The 17,128-nt window shown below is 39.1% G+C and overlaps 1 protein-coding gene across 5 annotated transcripts; it reads left to right on the forward strand.

The window, feature by feature from the left end:
- The first annotated feature begins 68 nt into the window (after positions 1–68).
- MIS12 (MIS12 kinetochore complex component) lies at positions 69–12,117 on the forward strand. Of its 5 annotated transcripts, none has more exons than XM_037808359.1 (2): positions 69–176; positions 10,129–12,117. In XM_037808359.1, the coding sequence occupies exon 2, from the start codon at positions 10,162–10,164 to the stop codon at positions 10,780–10,782; it is 621 nt and encodes a 206-aa protein (XP_037664287.1). In that variant the 5' UTR covers positions 69–176; positions 10,129–10,161; the 3' UTR covers positions 10,783–12,117. The 5 variants fall into 5 exon arrangements, with proteins under 5 accessions (XP_037664287.1, XP_037664289.1, XP_037664290.1 ...); XM_037808361.1 differs by lacking the exon at positions 69–176 and adding an exon at positions 249–553; XM_037808362.1 differs by lacking the exon at positions 69–176 and adding an exon at positions 443–454.
- Positions 12,118–17,128: the final 5,011 nt, after the last annotated feature.

Raw genomic sequence — 17,128 nt, forward strand, 5'->3', positions numbered from 1 at the left:
GCCAGCCAATCAGGAGCGTGATAGCATCCCGCCTTTGCTTTCATTCGCTGAGGCAAGCAGCAATCGGACTTTTCGGCAGCCAGCGATGCGGCTCATTTCAGGCAGCACCCGGTGGTTTAAAGGTGGTGGCGGGAAGCCGATGTTTGGTCAAAGTCATCATCCTCATGATCGCTTCGGTAAGTGACATGGGGCTGCATTTTTTCCGCGGAGGAGCAGGAAAGGGGTGGAACTGGATTAGTCATCACCGCGGGGTGGCGGAGCGGCTGATGGGCTGTAGCCAGGCTGGCCGAGGGCCTCTGGCCTGAAGCGAAGGTCCCGGCGTGCAGCGCAGTCGCAGTGCTCGACGGGAGCCTGTCAGCCGGCCGGAAGCAGTTCCTGCTCTGCGTTTTCTGGATCCTGTCCGGCGTTGCCTCAGGCTCTTTATCAACGAAATTCGCGGAGATGCAAATATTGAGTAAATCGTACTCATTCTGCCCACAGGAACTACAAGCCTAGCAAGAAAGATCAGACAGACCCGTGGAAAATAATAATATCGTAAAGTAGAGGTTGATCGGTAAATGCCCTCATACTTGATCTCACGCTAAGATCACTTTAAAATATTAAGACCTCTCCCACTGGGAGTAGTTGTTGCGGGTGTGGATAGGTTGGAGAGGGAAGTGTGTGTAGCGGGGGTTCCAACACATAAATGAGTATCCTTGTATCTATCAATTAGACTCTAAAGAGCTTTAGTTCTTTACTTGTAGGGCCCTTCGTTGAGACTAGCCTTTGAGTATTTCGCCTTAGAGTTACCTTTCCTCTGGAAGTTTCTGACCGACCAATGTAGAAACATTTCTTGTTTCTATTAGATCTCTGGAGTTTCCTCTGGTATTTCAAGACTGTTCACTATTCCAGGAGTCCTGGGGCCTAAAATGTATAGGGAAGAAAGTACAGTGGGAGAGACAGAGAAGGAAACAGACGGTGGGTGAGAGGGTTGGAAGTCCTGAAGATTAAGGTATAATCTGAGTACGTGAATGAGAGTTGGAAGAATAACATAGGAGGGTGTGGTCAAAAAGTAGGAGCAGTAGAGGAGACAAGTTACAAATATCAAAAGCCAGACGGTTAAAGGAGTAGAGATGAAGGTCATTGAAACTTAAGAAATTGAGAATCGCCAGGGGGCTTTGGTTAGGTCATCTGTCTAGACTTCAGAGTTGTCTAGGATGGTAACAGAATTCAGACTGAGCGTTGTACCAAAGTCCTCAGAAAACGAGAGGTGAGGGAACTGAACCATGAGGAGTGGGAAAGGGTTGGTATGGACGGACAGAAAGCCTCAGAGAGGCAGTAGTAGGGCTGGAAATAACATGTATCAAGAAACACAAACTCCTTTTTTTTTTTTTTTTTTGATTAGAAAAGTTCTAGGTTTACAGAAAAATCAAGTAAATAATACAGGTTTCCCATATATCCCCTTATTATTAACACTTTGTATTCACGTGGTACCTTTGTTACAACTGATGAAAGAATATTAAAATTGTATTATTTAGCATAGTCCATGGTTTACATTAGGGTGTGTTTTTTCTCCATATACCACCCACTTATTAGCACCTTGCATTAGTTGGGTACTTTTCTTATAAATCATGAAAGAATATTTTTTATAATCGTACTATTAGCTATAGTCCATCATTTACAGTAGGGTTCACTGTGTTCTACAGTCCTGTTTTATCTTTTACTTTTTAATTATTTTATTTTATTTATTTATTTTTAATCCACTTAGAATTTATTTCTTTCAATGGTGTTATGTAGAGATAGACATTCATTTTTTTCTTCTTTTTTTTAAATCTTCATTTTATTGAGATATATTCACATACCACGCAGTCACACAAAACAAATCGTACATTCAGTTGTTCACAGTACCATTACATAGTTGTACATTCATCACCTAAATCAATCCCTGACACCTTCACTAGCACACACACACACAAATAACAAGAATAATAATTAAAGTGAAAAAGAGCAATTAAAGCAAAAAAGAACACTGGGTACCTTTGTCTGTCTGTTTGTTTGTTTCCTTCCCCTATTTTTCTACTCATCCATCCATAAAGTAGACAAAGGGGAGTGTGGTCCTTATGGCTTTCCCAATCCCATTGTCACCCCTCATAAGCTACATTTTTATACAATTGTCTTCGAGATTCATGGGTTCTGGGTTGTAGTTTGATAGTTTCAGGTATCTACCACCAGCTACCCCAATTCTTTATAACCTAAAAAGGGTTGTCTAAATTGTGCATAAGAGTGCCCACCAGAGTGACCTCTCGGCTCCTTTTGGAATCTCTCTGCCACTGAAGCTTATTTCATTTCCTTTCACATCCCCCTTTTGGTCAAGAAGATGTTCTCCGTCCCACGATGCCGGGTCTACATTCCTCCCCGGGAGTCATATTCCATGTTGCCAGGGAGATTCACTCCCCTGGGTGTCTGATCCCACGTAGTGGGGAGGGCAGTAATTTCACCTTTCAAGTTGGCTTAGGGAAAGTGAGAGGGCCACATCTGAGCAACAAAGAGGCATTCAGGAGGAGGCTCTTAGGCACAATTATAGGGAGGCCTAGCCTCTCCTTTGCAGCCACAGTCTTCCCAAGGGTAAATCCTGTGGTAGAGGGCTCAACCCATCAAACCACCAGTCCCCTATGTCTGTGATCATGTTAGCAGCCATTGAGATGGGGTAGGCCAATACCCCTGCATTCTCCACAGGCTCCTCAAGGGGGCTCTACATATTTTTTTCCTTGTTTTTTTTTAACTTTTTTTTTTTAATCAACTGTATGAAAAATAAAAAAATAAAAAAAAATAGTTAAGAAAAAAAAAACATACAATAAAAGAACATTTCAAAGAGACCATAACAAGGGAATAAGAAAAAGACAACTAACCTAAGATAACTACTTTACTTCTAACATGTTCCTACTTTACCCCAAGAAAGTTACCTAATATAGCAACATTTCTGTGAACTTGTTCCTACTATACCCATCAGAAATTAACAGACCATAGTCATTCCTGGGCATTCCCAGAACATTAAATTTACCCATGATAGCTTATCTGTTATTCTTGGATTATTGTTCCCCCTTCCTTAATTGCTCTCTATTGCTAGTTCCCCTACATTCCACATTATAAACCATTTGTTTTACATTTTTCAAAGTTCACATTAGTGGTAGCATATAGTATTTGTCTTTTTGTGCCTGGCTTATTTCGCTCAGCATTATGTCTTCAAGGTTCATCCATGTTGTCATATGTTTCACGAGATCGTTCCTTCTTACTGCCGTGTAGTATTCCATCGTGTGTATATACCACATTTTATTTATCCACTTATCTGTTGATGGACATTTGGGTTGTTTCCATCTCTTGGCAATTGTGAATAATGCTGCTATGAACATTGGCATGCAGATATCTGTTCTTGTCACTGCTTTCCGATCTTCCGGGTGTATACTGAGAACTGCAATCGCTGGATCGAATGGTAACTCTATATCTAGTTTTCTAAGGAACTGCCAGACTGACTTCCAGAGTGGCTGAACCATTATACAGTTCCACCAACAATGAATAAGAGTTCCAATTTCTCCACATCCCCTCCAGCATTTGTAGTTTCCTGTTTGTTTAATGGCAGCCATTCTAACTGGTGTTAGATGGTATCTCATTGTGGTCTTAATTTGCATCTCTCTAATAGCTAGTGAAGCTGAACATTTTTTCATGTGTTTCTTGGCCATTTGTATTTCCTCTTCAGAGAACTGTCTTTTCATATCTTTTGCCCGTTTTATAATTGAGCTGTCTGTACTATTGTCATTGAGTTGTAGGATTTCTTTATATATGCAAGATATCAGTCTTTTGTCAGATACATGGTTTCCAAAAATTTTTTCCCATTGAGTTGGCTGCCTCTTTACCTTTTTGAGAAATTCCTTTGAGGTACAGAAACTTCTAAGCTTGAGGAGTTCCCATTTATCTATTTTTTCTTTTGTTGCTTGTGCTTTGGGTGTAAAGTCCAGGAAGTATCCGGCTAATACAAGGTCTTGAAGATGTTTTCCTACATTATCTTCTAGGAGTTTTATGGTAGTTTCTTTTATATTGAGATCTTTGGTCCATTTTGAGTTAACTTTTGTGTAGGGTGTGAGGTAGGGGTCCTCTTTCATTCTTTTGGATATGGATATCCAACTCTCCCAGCCCGATTTGTTGAAAAGACCATTATGACCCAGTTCAGTGATTTTTGGGGGCCTTATCAAAGATCAGTCGGCCATAGATCTGGGGGTCTATCTCCAAATTTTCAATTCGATTCCATTGATCTATATGTCTGTCTTTGTGCCAGTACCATGCTGTTTTGACAACTGTGGCTTTATAATAAGCTTCAAAGTCAGGGAGTGTAAGTCCTCCCACTTCATTTTTCTCTTTTAGAGTGTCTTTAGCAATTCGAGGCATCTTCCCTTTCCAAAAGAATTTGATAACTAGCTTTTCCAAGTCTGCAAAGTAGGTTGTTGGAATTTTGATTGGGATTGCATTGAATCTGTAGATGAGTTTGGCTAGAATTGACATCTTAATGACATTTAGCCTTCCTATCCATGAACATGGAATATTTTTCCATCTTTTAAGGTCCCCTTCTATTTCTTTTAGTAGAGTTATGTAGTTTTCTTTGTATAGGTCTTTTACATCTTTGGTTAAGTTTATCCTAGGAACTTGATTTTTTTAGTTGCTATTGAAAATGGTATCTTTTTCTTGAGTGTCTCTTCAGTTTGTTCATTTCTAGCATATAGAAACATTACTGACTTATGTGCATTAATCTTGTATCCCGCTACTTTGCTAAATTTGTTTATTAGCTCTAGTAGCTGTATCGTCGATTTCTCAGGGTTTTCCAGACATAAGATCATATCATCTGCAAACAATGACAGTTTTACTTCTTCTTTTCCAATTGGGATGTCTTTTATTTCTTTGTCTTGCCGGAGTGCCCTGGTTAGCACTTCCAGCACAATGTTGAATAACAGTGGTGATAGCGGGCATCCTTGTCTTGTTCCTGATCTTAGAGGGAAGGCTTTCAGTCTCTCACCTTTGGGTACTATGCTGGCTGTGGGTTTTCATATATGCTCTTTATCATATTGAGGAAGTTTCCTTCAATTCCTACCTTTTGAAGTGTTTTTATCAAAAACGGATGTTGGATTTTGTGAAATGCTTTTTCAGCATCTATTGAGATGATCATTTGATTTTTCCCTTTCGAATTGTTAATGTGTTGTAATACATTGATTGATTTTCTTATGTTGAACCATCCTTGCATGCCTGGAATGAACCCCACTTGGTCACAGTGTATGATTTTTTTAATGTGTCTTTGGATTCGATTTGCAAGTTTTTTGTTGAGGATTTTTGCGTCTACATTCATTAGGGAAAATGGCCTATAGTTTCCTTTTTTGTAGCATCTTTGCCTGGTTTTGGTTTTAGATGGATGTTAGCTTTGTAGTATGAGTTAGGTAGTGTTCCATTTTCTTCAATGTTTTGAAAGAGTTTAAGTAAGATTGGTGTCAGTTCTTTCTGGAAAGTTTGGTAGAATTCCCCTGTGAAGCCATCTGGCCCTGGGCATTTATTTCTGGGAAGATTGTTGATGACTGATTGGATCTCTTTGCTTGTGATGGGTTGGCTGAGGTCTTCTATTTCTTCTCTGGTCAGTCTAGGTTGTTCATATGTTTCCAGGAAATTGTCCATTTCCTTTACATTATCCAGTTTGTTGCCATACAGTTGTTCATCGTATCCTCTTATAATTTTTTTAATTTCTTCGGGATCTGCAGTTATGTCACCTTTTTCATTCATTATTTTGTTTATATGGGTCTTCTCTGTTTTGGACTTTAGCAGTCTAGCTAGGGGCTTGTCAATCTTGTTGATCTTATCCAAGAACCAACTTTTGCTGATATTTATCCTCTCTATTATTTTTTTGTTCTCTATGTCATTTATTTCTGCTTTAATCCTTGTTATTTCTTTTCTTCTACTTGGTTTAGGATTGGTTTGCTGTTCATTTTCTAGCTTATTCAGTTGATCCATTAGTTCTTTGATTTTGGCTCTTTCTTCCTTTTTAGTATATGCGTTTAGTGCTATAAATTTCCCCCTCACCACTGCTTTTGCTGCATCCCATAGGTTTTGGTATGTTGTGTTCTCATTTTCATTCGTCTCTATATATTTAGCAATTTCTCTTGCTATTTCTTCTTTAACCCACTGATTGTTTAGGATTGTGTTGTTTAACCTCCAGGTATTTGTGAATTTTCTAAGTCTCTGGTGATTATTGACTTCTAATTGTATTCCATTGTGGTCAGAGAATGTGCTTTGAATAATTTCACTCTTTTTAAATTTATTGAGGCTTGTTTTATGTCCCAGCATATGATCTATTCTGGAGAAAGTTCCATGAGCACTAGAGAAGTATGTGTATCCTGGTGATTTGGGATGTAATGTCCTGTATATGTCTGTTAAATCTAATTCATTTATCAGATTGTTTAGGTTTTCAATTTCCTTATTGGTCTTCTGTCTGGTTGATCTATCTATAGGAGAGAGTGATGTGTTGAAGTCTCCCACAATTATTGTGGAAACATCAATTGCTTCCTTTAGTTTTGCCAGTGTTTCTCTCATATATTTTGTGGCACCTTGATTGGGTGCATAAACATTTAGGATTGTTATTTCTTCTTGTTGAATTGCCCCTTTTATTAGTATGTAGTGGCCTTCTTTGTCTCTCAAAAATCCCTGCATTTGAAGTCTATTTTATCTGAGATTAATATTGCTACACCTGCTTTCTTTTGGCTGTAGCTTTCATGAAATATTTTTTTCCATCCTTTCACTTTCAATTTCTTTGTGTCCCTGAGTCTAAGATGTGTCTCTTGTATGCAACATATTGATGGTTCATTTTTTTTAATCCATTCTGCGAATCTATATCTTTTAATTGGGGAGTTTAATCCATTTACATTCAATGTTATAACCATGAAGGCATTTCTTGAATCAGCCATCTTATCCTTTGGTTTATGTTTGTCATATATATTTTTCCCCTCTCTCTATTAATATCCTTTAATGTACCCATACCGAATCTCTTTAGTACTGAACCTTTCTCCAAGTCTCTCTCTCTTTTCTTTGTTTCTCTGACTGTAGGGCTCCCTTTAGTATCTCCAGTAGGGCAGATCTCTTGTTAGCAAATTCTCTCAGCATTTGTTTGTCCGTGAAAAATTTAAGCTCTCCCTCAAATCTGAAGGAGAGCTTTGCTGGATAAAGTATTCTTGGTTGGAAATTTTTCTCACTCAGAATTTTAAATATATCATGCCACTGCCTTCTCACCTCCATGGTGGCTGCTGAGTAGTCACTACTTAGTCTTATGCTGTTTCCTTTGTATGTGGTGAATTGCTTTTCTCTTGCTACTTTCAGAACTTGCTCCTTCTCTTCCATGTTTGACAGTGTGATCAGAATACATCTCGGAGTGGGTTTATTTGGATTTATTCTATTTGGAGTTCGCTGGGCATTTAAAATTTGTGTATTTATGGTGTTTAGAAGATTTGGGAAGTTTTCCCCAACAATTTCTTTGAATATTCTTCCTAGACCTTTACCCTTTTCTTCCCCTTCTGGAACACCGATGAGTCTTATATTTGGATGTTTTATATTATCTATCATATCCCTGAGGTCCATTTCGATTTTTTCGATTTTTTCCCCCATTCTTTCTTTTGTTCTTTCATTTTCCATTCTGTCATCTTCCAGGTCACTGATTCGTTGTTCAACTTCCTCTAGTCTTTTACTATGAGTATCCAGAATCTTTTTAATTTGGTCAACAGTTTCTTTAATTTCCATAAGATCATCTATTTTTTAATTTAGTCTTGCAATGTCTTCTTTATGCTCTTCTAGGGTCTTCTTGATATCCTTTGTATCCGTACTATGTTCTCATTGTTCATCTTTAGTTCTTTGATTAGTTGCTCTAGGTACTGTGTGTCTTTTGACCTTTTGATTTGGGTGCTTGGGCTTGGGTTATCCATATCGTCTGGTTTTTCCATATGCTTTATAATTTTCTGTTGTTTTTGGCCTCTTGGCATTTGCTTAACTTGATAGGGTTCTTTTAGGATGTGTAGACCAATTGAAGTCCTTATCTCTAATTTATCAGATGTACAGCTTCGTGGAGTACACTTTCTCTAACTAACCAGCAGTTGGCGTCCACGAGCCACCTGTTCTCCACAAGCCAGTTCTCCCCTGCTTTGCTTTTGTGGTGAGTAGGGGAGTGAGTCTTGTGGGGTCCAACTGGTGTATCAAGCTTGCGTGTGTAGTTGGTGTTGCCTGCCCTGTATATGGGGTGTGTGTCTGGACGGTCGGGGGGGGGGGGGTGGCTCTAACAATCAAATCTCCCTGGTGTTCCTGGAGTTTTGAAGCTGCTGCAATAGTCTAATCCTTCAGTTCAGTCCTGCCACAGTTTGTCTCTGCCACTGACCCACAAGTCCTTGGTATTGGCGTATGGCTCCTGAGACTTGCAAGTGGGCCCCTCTTCCAGGCCGTGCACCCCGGGTCCTCTGTTGAGGGATGACTGTGCTATGTCACAGGTGAGTGCTGTCCCCCCAGGGTGGTTCTGTGCTGCTGGGCTGTGTAGGGAGGCTCCCAGTCTGCTGAAATGGTGGCTGAATGGGGCTTTGTTAATTCACACTGCTCCACCTTCCCAACTCTGGGACAATCAGCTGAGGGTACAGGGAAGGCTAATGTCCACACCCAGTTTTGTGGTGTGTGCCTGTTATTTGAAGCACTTCCGTCACACTGGGTTGTCTGGGGCAGCTCGGGGCAATGGGGCTGGCGACGGGCAGGAGTGTTTCCTGTCCACCAGGATGATGGCTGTGAGCGGACACCCCCCTTTTCTTGGGAAGTTGTGGTGTTTAGTGAATTTTCTCAGCCACTGGATTATTGCCTTTTGTCTCAGAGCTCTCTTATTTCTGCTCTTGTCTTGACCTGCCCAAATTGCAAGTCTTTGAGGCTTTCTGTATTGGGCTTCTTAGAGTAATTATTTTAGAAACAGGAAAAAAAAAAGTTAAAAAAAAAAAAAAAAGCCCTCCTCACAGATCTAATGGGTTATTGAAATGCTAAGAGACAAAGCAGTTAGGGCCATTAAGGAAAGATCCAGGGGGCAGTGGGATCAGTTTTTCTTTGGGATTTGCATATGAGCCTCAGAGCCTGAGCTCTGCCCTTCCCCTTTCTATGTTCACCAGAACTCCAAAAATCCTCCGCTTTTATTTTGGAGTTTTTCTTGCTGTTTTTTGCTATGCCTGTCTCCTCTCTGCTGGGCTGGCTGCTCTCAGATTCTCTGGTGTCTGGTCTCAGTCTATCTATGGTTGGAGTTTGGATCAGTAGAATGAGTTTCCGATAAGAGCTGCCACTGCAGTTCTCCCTTCTCCTTCCCAGCGCTGACGGCCCCTCCTCCCACAGGACTGAGCCTGGCAGGGAGGGGTGTGGGTCCCGTGGCCACAGAAACTTACAGATTTCACTGATCTCAGCAGTTTGACGTGTTCATGAGTGTTGTATGAAGTATGCCCAAGGTCAAATTGCTCTGTGGTGTCCAGTCCACGCAGTTCCTGGCTTTCTACCTACTTTCCTGGAGGAGTAACTAAAACATACAGCTCACCAATCCACCATCTTGCCCCGCCCTACTTTTTTATTGTAGTAACATAATATGACCTAAAATTTCCCCTTTTAACCACATTCACATATATATTCAGTGCTATTAATTACACTCACAGTATTGTGCTACCATCACCACCATCCATTTCCAAAACTTTGCAATCAACCTAAATAGAAATTCTGTTCAAATTAAGCAGTAACTCCCCATTCCCTACCCTCAATCCAGCCCCTGGTGTCCTATATTCTACATTCTAACTCTATGATTTTGCGTATTCTAATTATTTCATATCAGTGAGTTCAAATAGTATTTGTTCTTTTGTCTCTGGCTTATTTCACTCAGCATAATGTCTTCAAGATTCATCCATGTGGCAGTATATATCAGTGGCATAATGTAACAAGAAACACAAACTCCTTATTTTTTATTTCCTCCTTGTTTTTGTTTGTTTGTTGCTTTTGTGTGTGTGTGTGGCTTGTTTCTTTCTCAGATGAAATGATTTTCTCAAATGATTTTTCTTCTTCTCACATTTGCAGATCTTTCACAATCTCCTAGTGAAATAAGCCAAGATGTCTGTTGATCCAATGACGTATGAGGCCCAGTTTTTTGGCTTCACACCCCAAACTTGTATGCTTAGGATCTACATTGCATTTCAAGACTACCTGTTTGAAGTGATGCAGGCTGTTGAACAGGTTATTTTGAAGAAGCTGGACGGCATCCCAGACTGTGAAGTTAGCCCAGTCCAGATTCGTAAATGCACAGAGAAGTTTCTATGCTTCATGAAGGGACGTTTTGATAACCTTTTTGGCAAAATGGAGCAGCTGTTTTTGCAGTTGATTTTGCGTATTCCCCCAAACATCTTGCTTCCTGAAGATAAATCCCAGGAGATGCATCCTTATAGTGAGGAAGAATTCCAACTTCTCCAAAAAGAAATCAAACAGTTACAAGAGAAGTATAAGATTGAATTGTGCACTAATCAGGCTCTTCTTGCAGAATTAGAAGAGCAAAAAATTGTTCAGGACAAACTCAAACAGACATTGACTTTGTTCGATGAGCTTGAAAATGTTGCCAGAGATCATGGGACTAGTGATTTTAGAGAGAGTTTGGTGTTCCTGGTCCAGAATTCTAGAAAACTACAAAATATTCAAGACAGTGTAGAAAGGGAAGGCAAAAAACTGAAAATATCTTAATTTCTAAATAGTAAAAAGAAAGAACCTGTCACAAAGTACAATGGTAAGGGAGGTATGCCGATGATTATTATTACTCTAGTGAATCATATATTTTACTGGATTTTCTCTGTTCACTCTTTCTTGTATTCCACATCTTCCTCTTTCTTGGCCCACTCTTCTAAAGGATTTATGCACTAGTCCTTGAAGCATCTGTTTCTTAGAGGCCTCTAATTTGTGGAAACGGATCCCTGATGCAATAATGGCTCATTTGTGGACATAACTGAAGAAGCAAAGTTATTTCCTGGCTAAAGATGTTTTGTGAAGTCATATCTTGGTCATGATTCCCTTTGACTTTGATCCTTTTGGCTTATTGTTTGGATGAAACTTACTGAGAAAAAAGGTCTAATGGGTGGCCCCTTTATTAGCCAGCCATTACACCATGGGGCAGCCAAAATAGAATGCTTGCTCTTGCCCAGTAACTTTTCTTAGGTGAGGAAGTTGATACCTGGTTGAAAGAAGCAAGTTATCAGAAAAGACAACCTTGATCTTTGATAAAAAAGAAAGAAGTTGTTTTAAATTCCGGAACAAATCCTTTCTATGACAAAGGCCTCAGTGATGTTAAGAAATTTACCATCTTGGACCCCAGGTATAGAAGACCTTGGGCAATAAAGAAGCATATCCCACTGGAACAGGAAAAAAAAAAAGCACAGAACATACCCTATAGCAAAATTTACATGAACTGACTGTTAGGTCTTTATACCAAATATTTTTTTTTTTTAATTTTTCAGTTAGTTTTCAAATCTGTTGTGCTAATATTTAATTTATTTATTCATGCTCTAAGCATCAAATATTTAGTGCCCTCAGTGGGAAATTTTAGCTGAGTCTTGTGCTTAAATTCGGTGGAGCCTAATATTTCTTTTTTCTAATTAGTGCATGAAAAATGTTAGCTCATCTAATGAATGGGGAAAAATAGCAATATTTGTTCTTAAGGTAGCTTAAGCTCCGTGTCTTCTTCATGTAGAGAGAGATAACTTAAGGTATTAGTATTTGCAATTAAATATTCATAGAATTAGTCTTAATTTACATGAAATATGTATATTATCAAACAGTACTTTTCTGAATCCTGTACATTAAATGCATATGCTTTAAAAGCTTTGGGCTTTTGGTTTTTCTGCTATCTGTGTCATGGTATGTTTCTTTCCTCAGTATGACTTTGTACCCAAGTGAAATTTTTCTATTTTTTTTCTATTATTTTAACATTTATAGCTTATTCAGAATCTCCTAGTATAATGTTTCTATTATTTTAACATTTGTAGCTTATTCAAAATCTCATAGTATAGTGTGTTGGATGGTGCCTGCCCCCCCCCCCCCCCCCCCCCCGCCCCATATGTCCCCACCTTAATTCCTGGAACCTGTGAATGTTACCTTATTCAGGGGGGAAAAGAGACTTTGTAGATGTAATTAAGTTAAGGATCTTGAGATAAGGCCCTAAATCCAAAGGCAAGTGTCTTTAAGAGAGCAAGAGGGAGATTTGAGATAAGAGGAGGAAGAAATGTGACAAGTATCTATTTACTCTCTTTAGTGCATGTCCCCATATACCCCAAAATAGTGTATATCCCCGAAAAAGACTTTTTCCATTATTCAGCAGTGACAGCCAACTAGGGAGACAGCTTAGCATGATATTAATAAAGAGAGGACACTGCTAATGACCTTACAGAAGTAAAAAGAAGTATAAGCAGATACCATGAATAACTGTAGGCCAACAAATTAGATAATTTAGATGAAAAGGATAAATTCCTAGAAAGAAACAAATTAGGGAAACTAACTCAAAAAGAAATAGGAAATTTCAATAGACCTACAACAAATAAAGAAATTGAATTAGTAATGAAAGAACATTCCACAAAGAAAAGCCCAGGGCCAGATGGCTTCACTGTTGAATTTTAACTAGCGTTTAAAGAATGATACCAATTCTTCACAAACTCTTCCAAAAAAATAGAAGAGGAGGGAACACTTCCCAACTTATTCTGTGAAGCCAGTATTACCCTGTTGCCAAAGTCAGACAAAGACATCATAAGAAAACTATGACCAATATCTCTTAAGAATATAGATGCAAAAATCCTCAGCAAAACACTAGCAAATCCAGCAATATATAAAAAGGATTATATATCATGACTAGGAATGTTAGGTTGGTTAAACATCTAAAAACAATGCAATACACCATAACAATAGAATAAAGGGAAAAAACCCACAATCTATACATCAACAAAAGCATTTAGCAAAATCAACTTTTGATCTTGGATCAGGTAGTGATCTCTTAGATACAACAACAAAAGCACAAGCAACAAAAGAAAAAATAAGTAAACCAGACATCATCAAAATTTTAAAACTGCTTCAAAGGATACTAATCGTGAAAGTAAAAAGACAGCTCAAAGAAAGGGAGAAAAGTTTTGTAAATCTTATCTCTGGTAAGAGCCTTGTTTCTAGAATATACAAAGAACTCTTACCACTCAAAGAGACATCTCAATTAAAACAGGCAAAAGATCTGAATAGACATTTCTCCAAAGGAGATATACAAGTGCCCGATAGGCACATCATTAGCCATCAAAATCACAATGAGCTTTATATAATTTTCTTTTTCATAGTTGCTAGGGTATTAGAATAGTTAGAAGGAGAGAATTGAATGATTGAACTGTAACCCATAGCATCCTCTGAAATTTGTTCTATAGCTACTTGTTAAATTGTAATTTGAGAACTATATCTTTTTGTATATATGCTAGATTTCACAATAAGGAAATAATTGAAACTATGGTACTATAACTCAATAACTTTGGAAACTTCCTATATATGTACTTGTTAAATCATATTTTGAAAGATATTATCTTTTAAAATTTGTTATATTTCATAATAAGGAAATACCTGAAACTGTAGAATTGTAACCTATAATATTCTTTGAAATTTGAAATTTGCTCTCTACTTGTTAAATTGCACTTGGAAAGTTATCACTTTTATGTATATAATATTCTACAATGAAAATTATGATAAATCACAATGAGATAGCACTTCACCACCACCAGGATGGCAATAATAAAAAATATAGATGACAAGGAAATGGAGAAATTGGAACTCATACACTGCTGGTGAGAGTGTAAAATGGAGAATTTGCTTTGCAAAACAGCATGGCAGTTTCTCATTTGGTTAAACATTGAGTTCCAAATAACCCAGTAATTCCACTTCTAGATATGTACCCAAGAGATATGAAATTATATGTCCATACAAAAACCTGTACACAAATGTTCACAGTAGCCTTGTCCATAATAGCTGTTGAAGATTAAATCATGTACCCCAAAAAGACATGTTCTTAATCTTAATCTGCATTCCTGCAGGTATGAACTCATTTGTAAGTAGGACGTTTTGAAGATGTTATTATTAACTTAAGGTATGGCCAAACTGAATCAAGGTAGGCCTAAATCTGCATTCCTGGAGGCTTTATAAGAGGAAATTTCAACACAGTGAGAGAAGCCAGAAGTCGGAGAAATAGGGAGAAACCAAGGATATCACCATGACAAGGGGCAGGGGTGCAAGCCAAGGAACCCCCAGGATTGTGGCAAGCCGGAACCAGAATGTGACAGGCTTTGAGGACAAAGCATGGCCTTGGACTTCTAGCCTCCCAAACCATGGTATATCCATACATGCAATATTATTTGACCGTAAAATGGAATAAAGTACTGACACAGGCTCCATTGTGAATGGACTTTGAAAACATGTTACGTGAAAGAAGCTCATCACAAAGGACCACACATTGTATGATTTCATTTATATGAAATGTCCACGAAAGGCAAATCTATAGAGACTGAAAGTTGCCTAGGGTTGGGGAGGTTGGGTGGATTGGGGAGTGATGGCTGAGGAGTGCAGGGTCTCTCTTTCAGGTAATGAAAATGTTGTAAAATTGTGATGGTTGCACAACTCTATGAATATATTAAAAAGTCATTGAATTGTATACATTAAAGGAGTGAATTCTATAGTATGTGAGTTTTATCTCAAAGCTGTTTCAAAAATAGTAAGAATATACACTTTGGAAATAGTGCCTGAGTGCAAAATCATCATTAATGCTGTGACTTTGGGTAAATCACTTCACCTATGCCCATTTCCTCATCTTCAAAATTGGAAGAGTGATAGTAGCTAACACATAGGGTTGTGAGAATTCAGTGAATCCATACTATATAAAACACTAAGCCTGGCACATGTTAAGTTCCATTAGCAAAGTGAGCTCCAGGAAGGCAAGGGTTTTGTTAATCACTATTCCCAGTGTTTGGTACCTAATAAGTAGTTAAACACTGAAAAAAAAACACTTAAAAAAAATCCATTATCCTCCTGATTTCAGGTTCTGCTGTCCCAAATAGCTAAATTCCAACCTTCTCCTCCAAATAAACTTTCTGCTATCCCGGGATATTCAGAAATCACTCCTTGCTTCACAGACTTCATATATTGACCCACCACCCAATACATAATAGGATAATTGTCCAAAACAATTGGTTCACCCCTCATCATTTGTGATCCACTGAAAGTCAGGTTAGTGGATGTCTATTGTTTTCGCTTGCCCATCACCCATGCTCTGGATAAAAGTACTTCAGTGCTCCTTTGGGAGACTGTCTCTTTCCTGTTGCATGCTATTTTTGGGACCACTTGTTAAGGTATCTGTTCTGCTTTCTGGTCACCAGCCAGGCCAATAAGACTCTAGAACTTGATTTTTGGGCAACATGGCACAAGGACCTAAAAAAGAAGACCCTTTTGTTTCTATGGTCAAACCGTGGAAAGGGTACTTAGTATGAGTGGACAGGGAAAGGCTTGATATTTAGGGCAAGGAGCCCTCTTCTTGGCATTCCAGAAATTAGGGAACAATTTAGAGTTCAATGTAGGGAAGCAGTAACTCTGACATTAGGTGGAAAGTGGGGAGCAATGTGATCAAATATCCTGGGATGCTTAAGCTACATAAAAGGAAAATTGGCCAGATCAGACACATGAGGATGCTAAAGCTTTGGATCATGTAGGAACAGTGGACATTTAATACTGGCTAGAAAATAGGGGCCAAACATTGGAGCTCCACGAATTTCAAGGAGAGTGGGTGGCAAGTTTGGGGAGAAGTAATGCACTGACAAGGTAAAACATGAAGGTATAGGGAGAAGATGGTAGGAGTTTGAGTATGGAGTAAGCCTAATACTGAAGGTGGCAGAGATGGGGGAAAATGTTAGGAAAGTTTGGAGCATAATATTGGGGAGATGGTAAGAATCTAAGCAGTGGGGAATAATGTAATAAATCTGAAATAAGGGGATTAAATAGAGGTGGATATTTAGGGGAATGAGCCAATGTTAGGACTGAAGAGGCAATAGGATCTAATGTTATAGTTGTGGGAATCAGATATTGGAATTTGGGGTAGAAAATGGAGGCCCAGATTTGGTAGTACAGGATGGGTCATGATCTTGTGGAACTATCTATCAAACATTTCCAGAATAGAAGGGGGCTACTATCAGGGGATTAGCTGAGGGAAGGATACTTGGGGAGCATACCCTGTGTAGTCACTGAAGGTCTGTATAATAAGCAATAATCTGGGCTGTATGAATTTGAAACATTGGGACCACATGTTTGGGAGCGCCAGACCACAGACTAAGATTCAATGGGTTGTCAATATTAAGGGACAGTGTTCAAGACTGAATACTGAAGATCCAGTATGCATGAGTGAAAGCTGGATAAACAGTGAGGGGTACCAATCATGGTACTTTATAGAGACTTGATTGTGAGGAATAGTGCCCCACTAATTGAGGGGATGATTGTAGTTAAACTGTGACGTTCAAGTATGGGCTGACTCTAGGGGAACAGTGGGTGTCATACTTGTGGCACTGAAATCAAGTGTAGATATGAAGGCACAGTAGTGATATGGGATAACCAGAAGCTTGAACTGGGGAGTGACAGCGTATGCTATTGGAAAACAGTGAGCTCATCTAAAGACACACACCGGGTGAATCAGGGGCAAATTCTAGAGCTCAGCGGAGGGACTATACTGGCAATTGAGACAACTGGGGGCTCAACAGTGAGCGGAAGCGGGCAATGCCCTAATGGCACAGGGGCAGACCTGCTGTTAGGGGGTGGCAGGACTGGATACTGGCATGTTGTGGGGATCTGATATAGAGAAAGATGCCACTGAGGGCCTGTATTGCCATTGGGTGGCAAGAGACACCGTACCTTGGAATGCTGGATAACGGGATGAAGTCTGTTTTGGAGGGGCGGTAGGAATGTTGGTGAAGATAGTGAGGTGAATCTTGGAGCTGACTAGGGCCTAATGCGTGACTGGAAATTAATAGGAAGTTGAATA

The sequence above is a fragment of the Choloepus didactylus genome, chromosome 18, assembly GCF_015220235.1.
Source record: "Choloepus didactylus isolate mChoDid1 chromosome 18, mChoDid1.pri, whole genome shotgun sequence".
Taxonomy (NCBI): Eukaryota; Metazoa; Chordata; class Mammalia; order Pilosa; family Megalonychidae; genus Choloepus; species Choloepus didactylus.